Raw genomic sequence first — 15,263 nt, 5'->3', positions numbered from 1 at the left:
TGTTTATATTAAGTAGTTTTCAGTTCCATAAAGTAGTTGATGGTAATAACTTTTCTTTCATCTTTTTTTTCTTTCAACTTTTTGCTTTCTTTGCATGAAAACTGCTTCTAAAAATCCTAACCGTGGTTACTAATTACAGTTGTTATAATGAAGCCAGCACTAATCATTTTTTTTTCTATACTAGCTAATCTTTCAGATATTCTTTAGTTATTAGATTAACGACATAAAATTTCTTGTATTTTAAAATAAAAGCAGGCTTCAAGAAACAGCTACTATATGTTTATATTACGTAATTGAGTATCCTCTGCACGAGAATTCTCTGACAAGTGAGTTCAAGGTTCTCTTTACTTCCAGCTACACCTTAGTTGATGGTATTGGATTTGGTTATTGAAAGCACGTTAGTGTTTATAGTGTGACCACCAAAGGTCTTCTTCATTGCTTGCGTTGTAAGGTCAACCAACATTGTGAAGGATGTTTTCAGAAACTTTCTAGTTTGTTGTGCTGCAGGAAAATGCAGAGCGATCACGAAAAAAAAAAAAAAAAAAAAATCCAACATACGTATTATTTTCCTTTATCTGAAGATCGTTAAGGAGTTATTAATAACCTAAGAACCCAGTAGGCCTATGAGTCATTTGTCTGGCACTGGAAACTCACTAACCGTTAAGTTACAAATATTATTTGTAGCCACGTGGGATTTCCAATTGAATTATATCAACTTATTGTTACCTATAGTTATTTTTTTTGTTTTATAATATGACGATACTACTCGTAATTCTATCTTGATTATTTACTAGTTATTGCCGGAGCTTTTGGCTCATTGTACATCATAGATAATTTAACAATGTTATTATAAGTTTCACCAGCAGCCAAAATGCGGTTACACAAATATTAATACTGAAATCTAAATATGATTACGGTCTTTGATTTTGAAATGATATAATTAAGTTGAAACAGTGTATTTTTTTTTAATTGAAATTGATTTGTCACAATAGTTTAAATCTGTAAATTTGCCTACATCCTAATGACATCTAGTAGTGTCAGACAAGCAAATGACAGTACAGGTAGTGACATTTATTAATATGGCTGTGTTCTATTATGAATTTGCGTGGCGCACTTAGCCTTTTGCTGTAGTAATAGTAATAATAATCCTAAGCATGAAAGGAAAAACTGTCAGTCTATGGGTCACATACTAATATGTCACTACCTGTGCTGCCTGCCTGCCTGATACCAATAGAGGTTGTTAGCATTCAGACTGATTTAAAACTATTGTGACACAACTTTAAAACTATGCTGTTTCAAGTTATTTATTTCAAAATAGTGTTGTAGTCATATATAGATTTTACCATTTATATTTGTGTAACTGTATACTAGTTACTGAGCAGACTCAAAAATAAAGTGTTAAAGGTATATTCTTAGAGCTCTTTAAGCACAAAGTTAACCTATAGAGTGCAGCGAGTACAACAACAACAACAACAACAACAACAAATAATAATAATAATAATAATAATAATAATAATAATAATAATAATAATAATAATAATAATAATAATAATAATAATAATAATAATAAAGTTTAATGCCCCACGGTTATACCCATAACAATTGAAAATTTTCTATTTCTATACTTGTGAAAGCAGACTAACGCTGATAAACTTTGTGTGTGTGTTAATTTAGAAAAGATTTTGACGAAACTGCGAAACTTTGTTAGATTGGTAAAGAAAATTGGAATGAAATGTCAGAACAAAAATAACATAACATCATCATTTAGCTTCTGTGATGTTTCTGTAAGTCAGAATGAGTCAGCAATCTCAATCGAAATCTCTATACTGTTTTGTAATGCACACCATAGAATTTATTCTACGTAAAAGCTTTTGTTAGTCAAATCATGCCTAGTGTAAATATGTACAAGTGAATAATGAACAGATTAGATTAAAAGTCGTTTTTCCTTAGGTTTTGGTCCTTTTGACCCCACTGTCTTCCCCCCTTACGCTACTTCAATCTTTGCCCCATTTGAGCCGCGAAATGACGAAAACTAGTACCGATCAATGAATGATATTTACAAACGAATAAACCTGATGTAAATCATATCAAGCAATTTGAGTTGATCTTTCAGTTAGAGCGCACGACTAAATTTTGAAGAGCCCGGCACTGTGTGCCCTCCCTTGGCTACGAGCTTGCTCAAGACATGTTGTTGTATTGGAATATAGGTGAAGTAATATATATACTACAGTATAAGGGACCATCCACATATTACGTAACGCTATTTTTGACCAATTTTTACCCCTCTCTTCCCCTTGTCGCACTTCGTAACGCAAGGCTGAATCCCTCCCCCCTTCGTTACATAACACTTTTTGATTTTTGTTCTTTCACCAATTTTGCTTATTTTGGAGGTTATTACAACATTTTTTTTTAAAAAAAAAAACTGTTTTTAATGGTAGAACTTTTTTTTTTTTTTTAGGAAATGTTTGTATTCTGAATATATTTGTAGTGTTTCTCGCCAATAAATCAAAGTACGTATTAGAAAATGACAGAACCGCAATAATATTTTAACCCCATAAAGTTGTTTAATTAGCCAGCCCTAATTCTTCAAAACTGCACACTGTCGTTTTCCCAAGGAGAGCACACCCATCCTCTTAGGTAACCGATGATGACAAGGTGAAAATATTTGCCGGAAGATGCAGGTGAAAAAGGATCTAAAGAACTGACATCGACCTCTTTTTCAGTGATCCAGGTTGCTTCGTGCATTTGAAGTTCGCCAATGTTGATGATACGAAGTTCTCTTCCTCGTCAACCACAGATTCGAAGTGGCTACACCGTGAAGAAGCAGGGAGTTCTCTTTTGTGAACAAGCTTTCGAGCATCTTTGCTCCTTTACAAATTCCCCTTTTCAAATTCTTCCCAATTCCCAGTTTACCCGTTTTCAAATTCTTCTTGTCCTAAATCAGTGCAATATGCGAATAAACCCGATTTCTTCAGAAATATTAAAATCCAAATATCAACAAATTTAGTACCAGATGAATAGCCGACGAATTAGGTTTTCATTTCTTATTTTGGTTTGCAAATCGTGGATCGTTCCGTCGCGGAAAATATTAATTCACGAAAAATAATTTCTTCTGTTTCACATGCGAAATCCCTTAGAAGAAAGGAGTAAGTAATGATTCAAATCAAAAGTTTTAAATAATATTTTCACAAGGAAGGGACACGCAGTGGCTCCTTTGAGATCCGAACGAGACAATTGTGTTTGCATTTGATATGTTATAACTAGATGAATCCCAAAGTTATACGTACCACCGGGCGGAATATTGTGAGTTAAACATATTTTGTAATGTAAGAACTACAAAAAAATTACCTGGCAGAATAGTTTGAGCTGAGTCATTTGTTCGGAAACGGTTGGGTAAGTGGAAAACTCGGCCAACACTTATCCCATCATTTTCAACGACAAACTTTTTGGGATAAAAAGCTTTGTCCAGGGTCCCCGGCAGGGTCCCAGACCGGGTCCAACTAAAAATTTCCAAATGGCAAGGGGGGTTAAATGGCACATCATTTGAAAGCTGTAGTAAAATGAAAGAAAATGCAGCAAGTCTCGACTCTTTACAACAACCCTGTTCAAAATGGCGACCAAAGTGTGAACAAAAACTTAATTTAAAAGTTCATGGTTACCCCTATAAATCGGAAACGGTGAGACAAATGTGAAAACAGGAAAGGAAGTGTGACATTATTTTCGAAGTACAACTATTTAAGTGAAAACGTCTTGTCCAAGGGTCCCCACATGGTCCCAGGTTGGGTCCAGCTAAAATGTTTCAAATAGCAAGAGAGGTTGGACATCGTTTGAAAGCTCTTGTTAAGTGAAAGAAGATGGAGCAAGTCTCGACTTTCTTTCTACGACAACCCTGTCCAAAATTGCGGTGGGTCAAAATATAAGCAAAAGCTTAATTGAAAATCTATGGTCACTTTGAATCCAAAATTACCGCTTAAAACCTATATCGCAAGGATAAGCATACCAAACTGCTGAAGCTACGAAAACAAATTTGACATTAATGTTGATTAGTAAGTGACTAAAATATGCAAAATGTTAAAAAAAAACGCGACATCTTGAGTTCAAAATGCCGCACTATGTATCGAACGCATATCCAGCTCACACCACTGGTGTTGGAGAAACGAACGTTTATGGTTAATAGTAGATATCCACAAAATATCAAAGAGTATAATCTGTAATCTAATATGGCTGCCAGCGTGAAAAATGAGTTTGTATATAAATATGTTATTTCTTGGAATACTGTGACCAAACCAACAAAGTTTGACGCAGCTCGATGTACTGAAGTGACTTACACATGTTTGGTACTACTCCCCAATCTTGCAAATGATTGTTTTTTTGGTATATTTGGTATTGCTTGAAGTATTGCGATCAAACTAACGAATGACATACAAATGTAACCATCACGAATACGTTACAATAGAGCCCCCAACCTACTGGTGCAGCAAGATCTTTCTGTATGAACTACGTATGGCAAAATTAGAAAAATACCCGAAGGTATTCAACTTTTGTTTACCAGTATGAGTAGGAAGTCAGAGTTGTATGTTCATCGCACATTCGTTATATTCAAGTAAATAATGTCGAAAGAACCGTGACGAACGTGCATTAAGAACAAAACATATATGTGTTGTTACCGAATGAAATAATAGTTAAAGTGAATCGAAATTCAATTGTTCTTTAGTCTTCCTATTATTTCTAAATACATAATAGAGAAAAATAGGGATTTAGTTTTGTACTGTTATAAATGACATAGGTTTTAAGCGACCATCTTGTATTCAAGGTGGCCATAGTTTTTTTCAATTAAGCTTACATTTTGACCCGCCGCAATTTTGGACAGGGTTGTCGTAGAAAGTCAAGACTTGCTCCATTTACTTTCATTTAACAAGATCTTGCAAACGATGAGTTTCTTAACCTCTCTTGCCATTTCAAACTTTTTAGTAGGACCCCACCTGAAACCATGTGGGCACCCTGGGACGAGACGCTTTAACTTAAATTATTGTACTTTGAAAATAATGCCACACTCCCTTTCCTATTTTCAAATTTGTCTTACCGTTTCCGATTTATAGGGGTGACCATGGACTTTTCAATTAAAATTTTGTTTACATTTTGACCCTTAGCCAATTTGCACAGGATTGTCGTAGAGAGTCGAGACTTGCTACATTTTCTTTCATTTTACAACAATTTTCAAACGATGGAAGACTTAACCTCCCTTGCCATTTAAAAAAATTTGAGTTGGACCCCGTCTGGGACCCTGGGGCAAACTTTATTTATTTATTTTTTACCGAAAAAGTGTGTCCTTGAAAATGATGGGATACGTATTGTCCGAGTTTTCCATTTACCCAACCGTTCCCGAACAAATGACTCGGTTCAAACTTTTCTGCCAGCTTTGTAGATTTTATATTACAAAATATGTTGTAACTCACGACATTCCGCCCGGTGGCACGTATAACTTTGGGATTCGTCTAGTTATAACATATCAAATGCAAACATAATCGTCTCGTTCGGATCTCAGCGGAGCCACTGCGTGACCCATCCTTGTCAGAAATAGCGATACGAGTGGGAAGGCGATGGCATTTTCAAGCGGTGGTTACAATTACTAACAACTAACTCGAGAAAAGCGTGTGCCATAAATGCAATGCTGCGATAGTCACAAAACGGAGTTTTCTTGTATTGTAGTATACGCAGAGTTCGTCACCAGTCATGCTGGTGTCTAGTGCATCTTCTAAACCCTTCTGTATGATTCAATTTATATAGTTCACAGTTTTCAAAACAGTAGGAATATTTATTTATCTATATATAAAAATGAAAGTGACCATGTTTGTAACTTAATAACTCTTGAACCAGTCCCATCTCGATCAAATTTTCATCAGATGAAGTTTGGGCCTGTGAAGTTTTATTATTATTATTATTATTAATTATTATTATTATTATTATTATTATTATTATTATTATTATTATTATTATTATTATTATTATTATTATTATTATTATTATTATTATTATTATTATTATTATTATTACTATTATTATTATTATTTCACTTTGAAAATACTACTTGGGGTAGGGGGAGATATATAAAAATGATCGAAAATGACTGATGTTAGTGTCAAATCCATAGTACTTGGAGTCGTTGAGATAAAGGAGTGACATTTCCGATGCCGTTTAAATCCAATTCAGCTTCGCAACTTGGAGGAAGCGGAAAGGTGACATAAAAATGTTTGAATATGACCGATATTAGTGTCGAATCCATAGTTTTCGGGATCGCTGAGATGAACAGTGATACTTTCCATGCCGTTTAAGTTAAAATTTACCCTGCAACTTGGGGGAGGGGAGACATATTAAAATGGTCGAAAAATGTCCGATATTAGTGTCGAATCTATAGCTTTCGGGGTCACCGAGATGAACTGTATCACTTCTGATGCTGTTTAAATCCAAATTCCCAATTAGTACTGCTAAGGGAGGATGCTAACATGTAAAAATAATTGAAAATAACCTATATTAGTGTCGAATTCATAGTTTGTGGGGTCCCTAAGTTGATTGATGACAGATTTGGTGTTCTTTGTGTCCAAACGAAAGGTGTTCACCCTGCGAAGAACGGATAAGTTGCTAGTTTATAAAAAAAGAAAAGAACTGAACAAAATTATTTGTCCAAAAGATTGCACATAAATCTAACAATAAAACCAAAAAAAATACAGGAAAAACATGCATTACGTAACGAAGACCTAAACCCCCTCCTCTCCATTTGTCACACTTAGTAACGCAAGGCCGAACTCCCTCCCCACTTTGCCGCGTTACGTAATATGTGGACAACCCCTAAAACAATTATCTTCAATATACAAAAAATAGCTGCCCCTCAAAAAATGTCTCTTTCTCTCCGCTTGGCCCCCTTCGAAGAAATTCAAGCTGGCGTTATGCATTCCGTTAGGCACCCACTGGCAATAAGTTAAATAAAACTAACAGTAATTGTCTCTTTCTATTTAAAAAAAAATGAAAAAGAAATGAAATTTTTGAGTTTTACGCCCCATGCTTATGCCAGTTAGGCTAAAGGAGACGGTGATGATGAGAGATGAATCAAATGGTGGAATGAAGAAAGTGGGAGAACCCTGAGAAAACCCACGCACACGGTGTATGTCCACCACAAAGTTCACTTGGCGGGAGCAGGGTTTGAACCCGCGACCCCAAGCACCAGAGGTGAACGCTCTACCACTGAGCCACCGCGGCAGCTCTTTCTGTTCAGTTCAATAACAATAGTAAAATTTTATATCTCAAGAAATTCTTGTTCCTTTAACACTTAACATTTTCTTACTTCCGTCGATGGATGATGTTATTTGCAATAATTGCCTATAATAGTGCGTCCAATGAAACGGATTATCGCGAAGTACCTAATTAATTAACAATTTAATAGCAACAGTATTGTCGTATTACTTACCTTGGCAATTTCTCTTTCAATTCTTCTTGGGTCATCTTTCCAATTTTTAACAATCCTAACTCCTCTGTAAATGTCTCCCAGCAATGCAACAAGAAAGTCAGGCTCTTTTCTCAGGGTGTTTGAACAAACGACTGGAGATACCAGGAACCAGAAGAAGAATGAAATGTACGTTGTTCTCAATAACTATACAAATAACAACACAAATATTGTAATTTATGTTCAGTAATAATAACTCTTCACGTTATTTAAAAAAAATTTTCCCTTGACATACTAATTTTCCAATTTATAAATATCGACAAGGTTATAAACATAAAATATGTTTTTTCTGTTAGTGTAACAACCTGTAGTTAAATTTTAACTGCGATGCTGAAAAACTACTGTTTCGCGACCTGAACTTATTAAATGGCGGTCAATCGCAGTATTTTCATTTCTTTTGCTCCAGGAATAGACATACAATAAATATTTGGACCTCTTGACATATGGCACTACTATTTGATGCCAATACATGCTGGAAACACATGCCTTACAGTACGCATTAGCTTTCCTTTATGTATAATTTTTATATAGTCTACATGAAGGAACTCTTAAACTTAAGAAAATTGTTCACTATATTTGATAAAAAGTTGTAAATGAATAAAATGCAAGAAGTCAACAAGTAGGAAAATGGAGGAAAAAAGATGCTTTCCTGTTGTTATTTTCTCAATATGTAAATAATACACATGAGCAGAAAGCATACCAACGTATGGTCGTGTGCTCACACATAACCGCTGCTTTTAATGACTACTAATTGCTATTGGAGTGTCTCACTATATTTAGTGAGAAAGTTTGACAAGTGGTTTAGAAACTGCCGTTGCTCACGAACAGGAGCTGTTAATAGCGTTGTATAGCTTAAAGTGAAAAGTGTAATATATTGTAAGTAAAATTCCAAAGCGATATAATGTTTAGTATCACTATTTAAAATTTCGACTGTTTTTGAATTCCTTAGAAGCAAAAGAGACGATCATAAGGAGTCAAATATAAGTATAATCCTACTTTAGACATTGGTCAGACACAGAACAGCATGGCCTAGTCACAGTACTGTGAGGAATGGAACAAAACGTAGTACTGCATATTTACTCAAGTACATGCTAGGCAAAGGCCTTTTCAACATTGTAAATGAAACACACGATCAATACCTTAGGGTTTTCTCTTTGCATCCTCTCCTGCTTTCCTCTATCCCGGTTTTGACTGTCCTGCCTCTGGTCAGTGTGCGGCCGGCTTTATTGAAGAACATTTTAACTGACTCTCACCAATAAATTTTAACTGTACACCAGATGAGTTACGAGTATGCGATTTTATGCCGTGTGTTTTTGTTTCGATTTTATTCGTGCAGTTTGCGATATATGACAAAGCAGATGAAGTCATATTTCGCAACTTAAAACTATTATTTAAGTGTTCTCTATATTTTTCTTAGTTTTCGATTCGATTTTTGTAAACAACACTGTGTGTCGAAGTCACTGCGTAGAGAAGTCAGTTAAAAACTTATCAGTTCTATTAGGATCCAATCAAAAAAACTTAAAATGTCATTTTTAGGCTTCCAAATCATGCTATGAATAAGTATAGAAAGCATTATAGAAAGAGTCTGTCCATTCATCCGTCTGCCTGCCTGTAGACACACTTTCTGATATGAATTCAACATCCTAAGAAGAAGTATCATCTCCGCTCTTATATCTTAATTAAAACAAAAAGTGATAGAAATAGACTGAAAGTATTTGAGAACAGGATCCTGAGAAGAATATTCGGACCCAAGAGGAACGAGAATGGGGAATGGCGGAAGCTTCATAACGAGGAACTACATAGTTTATACGGTTTACCCAACATTGTTAGGGTCGTCAAGTGTAGGAGGCTTAGGTGGGCAGGTCATGTAGCTAGAATGGAAGAAAGTAGAAACGCTTTCAAAGTCTTGACTGGTAGACCCATAGGAAAACGACCATTAGGAAGACCTAGGCGCAGATGGGAGGACAATATTAAGATGGATCTCGCAGAGATAGGAATACAAAGTAGAAACTGGATGCAATTAGCTAAGGATAGAAGTCAGTGGAGAGCTTTTGTGAACGCGGCACTGAACCTCCGGGTTCCATAGGCCATAGAGTTAGTTAGTTAGTTAGTGATAGAAATATGTCACTTCCGGTTTCACAATTTGTTCCCCAGATATTAAAATTTAAGAAATATCGAGGAATGATTTTTTTTTTTAAAGATAGACTCATGGTGTCAAGAATACGTTTCATCTATGCTTTTACTTTTCTACTTTAGGTCCCTTAGCAACTGAATGACGGCCTCCTACACGCTATTTGTCAGTGGGATTTTTACAAGAATCTATACAAAGATAGGGCAATTGCTCCGTTCTGTTATTACAATGGTTGGAACCTTATTTCTAATTTCAATTTAGAAAGAAAAAGGCAGTCCGAAATTGGAATAAGCTCTTCTATTCATATCCTCTTCAAGAAGTTTCGCTGGATTGCTTCGAATGAGAAAATTCTTTATCCTATATTCTGCGGGGACAAAAGAAAACTAAGTCTGACTGATCCTTGCCAAAGAAATAACAACACTTAGCAGTGCATTCCTTCCCTTTCGTATAACCATCATTAACAAACGTATAGATCAGGAATTTGGAGGGACCTTTTACATAATTAGAGCATTCAATAATTCCTTTCCTCATCCATTCTACACACCTGGTCAATACTCTCAATGACTTCTGGCTGTTTCCAAAACTGAAAAATTAATTATGGGGGAAACAGTCCTGGCCACAGAAATATCTTCAGAAGTATAATTTCCCAGTATCTAAAGCATATTCACCAAAACAACTCCTCAGATGTCTTCAATAGTTAAGTTAAAAGAGTGCAACGATGTATAGAGGCAAGTAGGAACTGTGCTGAAAAATGCCTGAAAAAGTCGCTCAGAAAATAATAACTCTTTCAGACATCAAAAGATAAGTACGGGTCATAGCATTAAGCTTTCTCATCGTTTTTTAAATAAAATTATTTTATGCTACAGTTATTACTAAAACATTTGTTTATGAAATAGGAACATTATAAACATTATAGTTAGAACCACTCTTCAGAATATTTTGATTTTGGTGTAAGACTATTTTGTAGTAGGCCTACTACACCTTGTATTATGGCGTAAGAGTAAAATTCGAAACTGTTTCTTCCGAGAATCGGATTAAAACAATATTTTAAAAATTAATCTCAATGTGTTGAAGGATTTAGCTCACAGGCCTCTAAATACTGAAATAAACAGATAGATTAGCCCTGAAACCCTTCATAGGCATATGCAGGATACCACATTTTGATGAAACATTTAAATCCGTGTAGCCTCCAGGTTATTGTTTTCTTTTTCACGTGCATAAGTCTTTCGAAGTCAAAAACTTACTCACTGTGTTAACTGTCCCCTTCTGGGTTTTTCTAAACAAGAAAAAAGGCCTGCTAAATTTCAGAATTGTTTATGAAATATTCATTTCCTAAATATAAATAAAGTCACTTTAACAGTTTTGAAGAAAATTGTCCGAAAAAAAGACTCACTCCAGAAGAAAACTACTTTCTGCTGTAAAATAGGTGTAATGCCCGTTCTTCTTACGGAAAGAATTGTGTTAATGCAAAATAATTCAAATATCTCAAAGCTATGCAACTTGAACCACAGGAGAAATATTTGGGTTGCATACCTCACAGACACTATTATTCACTACACACACACACACACACACATATATATATATATATATACAGGGTTTACATAAAGTATGGACGGATTTAATTCGCTTATAATTTACATAAAAATGCTCATATTGAAATCAAATAAAGTGCAAACGGTAGCGGAAGGATTAAATTTTTACCTGTAATCTGCACCAGCTCAGTTCATTCACTGCCACACCTCCAACTGGGCGCCATTTACGTCCACACATTCGCGTAGGCGGCGCTGGAATCCACTCACACTCCCACTTCGAGGACGGTCCAGGACGCTTCCTGTCTCCAAGAACTTAGCATGCCACTTTCGGATTGCACTCTCAGTCGGTGCCGGCTTTTTGAACTCTTTGGTGGACTTTCGACACACCAGAATTGGTGATTTTAGCTCTGCGTACCACAGAATACATTGCCCTCCCAAACTGACCCTTGCCCTCCCTCTCCCTCTCTCAACGTGTTCAGAATTGCCGCTTATCTAACAGTGTTGCCAACTATAAATTTAATCCTTCCGCTACCGTTTACACTTTATTTGATTTCATTATGAGCATTTTTATGAAAATTATACGCAAATTAAATCCGTCCAGACATTATGAAAACCCTGTATACTGAAGCTATTGCTATAATGCTATAGAAGAGAAGAGAAACAACAATAATTTTAAATATTTTCTACAAATACGTCGTTTTCAGCAGTGTTACGAACTTTATCAATGTTTATCATATCTCCGGAACAGTTAGAGATATAGAAGTGCTGTAAAATAATTTACATATCCATTACAAACCATAGAAGTAACCATATATAATACTTATCTCACAGTCAGCATGTTTTCGAAATAAAGGCTTTAAAAAAAATATTCAAACCCTGGTAACTTCGTTCCTATTCATTCGAAACAAGTCATACCATGACCATGGTATCCAACACTAAAGTACTTTCGATGTGCATTATCCTGTGCATCTCCGTTGTGCTGTATGTGCATTAGAGGCTTCCGAATATGTGATGCTATAACATCCTTAGTTTGCAACACTGAATAATAAAAGTGGTATTTTAAGTTTGCGTTTGACATGTTGATTTCAAATATGTAATAACCTGACGTAGTGCCCTTCGAAAAAAAGAACTAACTTTAGATTGGTTGAGTTGCTTTTGACTTTAAGGTCGAATTCAACAACGATGCGATATAAGACGTGGACCTACTGATGAACGTAGAATCCGAACCACATGTTGGCTTGGTACATGATTAGATTTGATGAAGATCTTTCTGAGTACATAGGCCTAACATGGTGGTTCTAGGTCACACCTTTCTATCCAAAAATCTGATAACACACACATATTACATATTAGTATAAACAAAATTGTCTATGCTTGTTGATAAAATTGTCCGCAAGAAAACTCTCTGTCAAGAATAAGCTACTCTTTGTGGATTTTCTCCAGAAACAAATAATTATGTCATTTAATGAGACTGTTAATGAAATATTTATTTTTCAATGAAATATCTTAGGGGAAGCTAATAATGCCATGTAGAGGAATCACGCATAAGCCCTCCCCAACGCCATATATATCGAGGACATGGTGGCTAAATGATAGAGCGCTCACCTCTAGTGCGAGAGGTCTCTAGTTCGATCCAAGTCCAATGTCGTCTGCCCAATTTTATCATAAAAATTCACTCTCATCGACCATCTTTCCCCTTCAACTTAAAGAGTATATGTAAAAGGTTTCTTTTAAATATGACTGTACTATAGCTCTATTTATTATTATTATTATTATTATTATTATTATTATTATTATTATTATTATTATTATTATTATTATTATTATTATTATTATTATTATTATTATTATTATTAGTGATAAATTATAAAACCCACGTATTATCGGGAAACAACCAGTGCAACATACTGCATGAAAGCAGAATCAATTTGTGATATGAGTAATATCTGTATTAAGATTTTTATGACATTGTAGAAGTAGATCTTTCGAACTTTATTCCTATCCTCCAAATAAGAATATTTTACTAGCAATAGTGTAGGCAAGGACGGCTAATCTTGCTCAAGCACCCACCTTAAGTTTATATTTTAGTCTTGATACGCTGAATGGTAGGGCCTTTAGGCGAGTGTACACTGTACAGTCTTATTTATTTTTTTTTAAAGTGACCTTCTATCTCTGTTTCAAGACCTATATTCTAACCCAGAGTTTCTCAAACTGGGAGTCGCGGGAGGGTTTCATGGGATCGCAAAAATAAGCGAAAAATGAATAAAGTGATCAAATTTTTGTTTAAATCCATTCGCTTTTAGGGAAGTTACTCTATCTACTATATACAAGAAATGGATTCCACTATTATAGAAATAGATGTATATTGTGAGACCTCCGCAATAAGTATGTTAAAATTCCACACAAGCTTATTACAAACCAGAAATTATACAGGAGTCGCTGGTAAACGATGTGATAAAATGGGGTCGTGATACTAATTAGGTTGAGAACCACTGGTCTAACCCATAGTTAGAATCTAACGGAAGAAATGTACATATTCCTTGGTCAATTGCGGTATGTATTTAGAGCTAAAGTATTAGAATTTCGTGCTTACGATTCCCATGGCACTTTAAAGTGAGAGGGATAGCTAAGATTTTTTGAACAAGATTATGTAGGCCTATACATCAGGACGAACGGACTGACAGATTTCGGAAATTAACTCTTTCGGAGTATAAGAGCCACGAAACACATAAATTCGTTAAAATTCTTGAATTTCTTTTTTTTATCACCATATTTTCTCTTCTATCGTCAAATATTGCTGTATGTGTCTCATTAAGAAACAAACAAATTCTTTACACATTTCTACTATTTTCAATGCTAATATCTCACTACGGTAGCTGTACAAATGTTAATAAAAATTGCCTGTAGCAATACAGGTTTGTTTTTTCCGAAAGAAAGTTGCGTGATCAATTTACATAGAGATGAAGGAAATTAAATAGAAAATAACATAAAGTCATTTGTACAAACCTGAGAGCTTATTATCCTTAATTTGAAGTGTATTTTATATTCATTCTTCATTGTTTTCTTTTAAGAAATAGCCCAAATAAAGCTCTTCAAATATTTTCACACACTAGAAGAACAAGGAACTCACATGCAACATACGTATGATCTACACTACACAGATACTATACCAGCATAACTCATCTATTGTTCAAAGATCTGAAAAGTAGTTTGTTATACCTAGTTGATCATCCTTTTTTCGGCAATGATACCATAACCTTCTGGATATGAAGAAACACAAATCAGATAAAAGGAAGGGTTCTTTTTCAGTTGGTCATCGCTAAGAAATCAAGGTTAACATCTTTTTGGTAACCACTGGCAGTTGTAGCTAGAACAAAGGTCAACAATTTCCATAGAAAAAAATATACGTACGTATGTCCACATATACCTATATCCATACTCATGTAGTCGTCAAGGGTATGTACGACCATTACTATTCTTTATAGCATGCATGTTCTCTACCCAAGATGAAAATTATGTCACGGTTATCCGGCTTAATTCAAGGTTCGATATTTTATATTTCAGGAACATAGTATATTATTATTATTATTATTATTTTCCTTTTTGTAATTTAGTGATATACTGCTATTTTTATCTAGAAAATTGTCTTTGTATTAGGTTCTTGGATCTTCATGCTATTTTTTCTTGTTTTCCTTCTTGCATCTTTTAGTTTGAGAAATCGAAATTTGTATCTAAAATAATTCTTGATTAAAAGTGAACAATACAAAGGAACGGATTCACTTTTCTAAGAAGAGCAGTATGTTTATGGAAACTTGGTTTCAAAAGTAGTCATGCGAGTTCATGTTGTGACAAAAGAAAGCAATTGACTCCCTCCTCCTCCCTCTTGTCACTTTATAACATTTACTTTTAAACAATAATTGCAAAATACGTAACTATACTAGATAAAATAACACTTTACGAGTGTTAACTTTACTATTCATATTTACACATAAATTTTACTATTCATATTTACACATAAATAGAATAAACATGAAAGATTCAAAAAGAGAAAAATTAATAGTGACACGACAGTCTATTTGATTTGTTAATAGATATATAA

General features: G+C 34.7%; 1 protein-coding gene across 2 annotated transcripts in view; it reads right to left on the bottom strand.

The window, feature by feature from the left end:
- The window catches only part of LOC145694435 (phospholipase B1, membrane-associated-like), a 41,988-nt gene extending 27,616 nt beyond the window's left edge, over nt 1-14,372 (bottom strand). The window contains exons 1-2 of one of the 2 annotated variants that reach the window (XM_081770667.1): nt 14,171-14,372; nt 7,463-7,645 (exon numbers count right to left, since the gene is read on the bottom strand). In XM_081770667.1, the coding sequence (XP_081626793.1) occupies nt 7,463-7,645; nt 14,171-14,221 (234 nt within the window). In that variant the 5' untranslated portion in view covers nt 14,222-14,372. Of the gene's footprint in view, nt 1-7,462; nt 7,646-11,333; nt 11,528-14,170 lie in introns of those variants that run through there. The other variant, XM_081770658.1, reaches the window with a different exon arrangement.
- Nucleotides 14,373-15,263: the final 891 nt, after the last annotated feature.

This window comes from Thermobia domestica, chromosome 1 (assembly GCF_964235325.1).
Source record: "Thermobia domestica chromosome 1, izTheDome1.hap1.1, whole genome shotgun sequence".
In the NCBI taxonomy this organism is placed as follows: Eukaryota; Metazoa; Arthropoda; class Insecta; order Zygentoma; family Lepismatidae; genus Thermobia; species Thermobia domestica.
The sequence above is the reverse complement of the archived record's forward strand: the minus strand, read 5'-3'. Positions and strand labels throughout refer to the sequence as shown.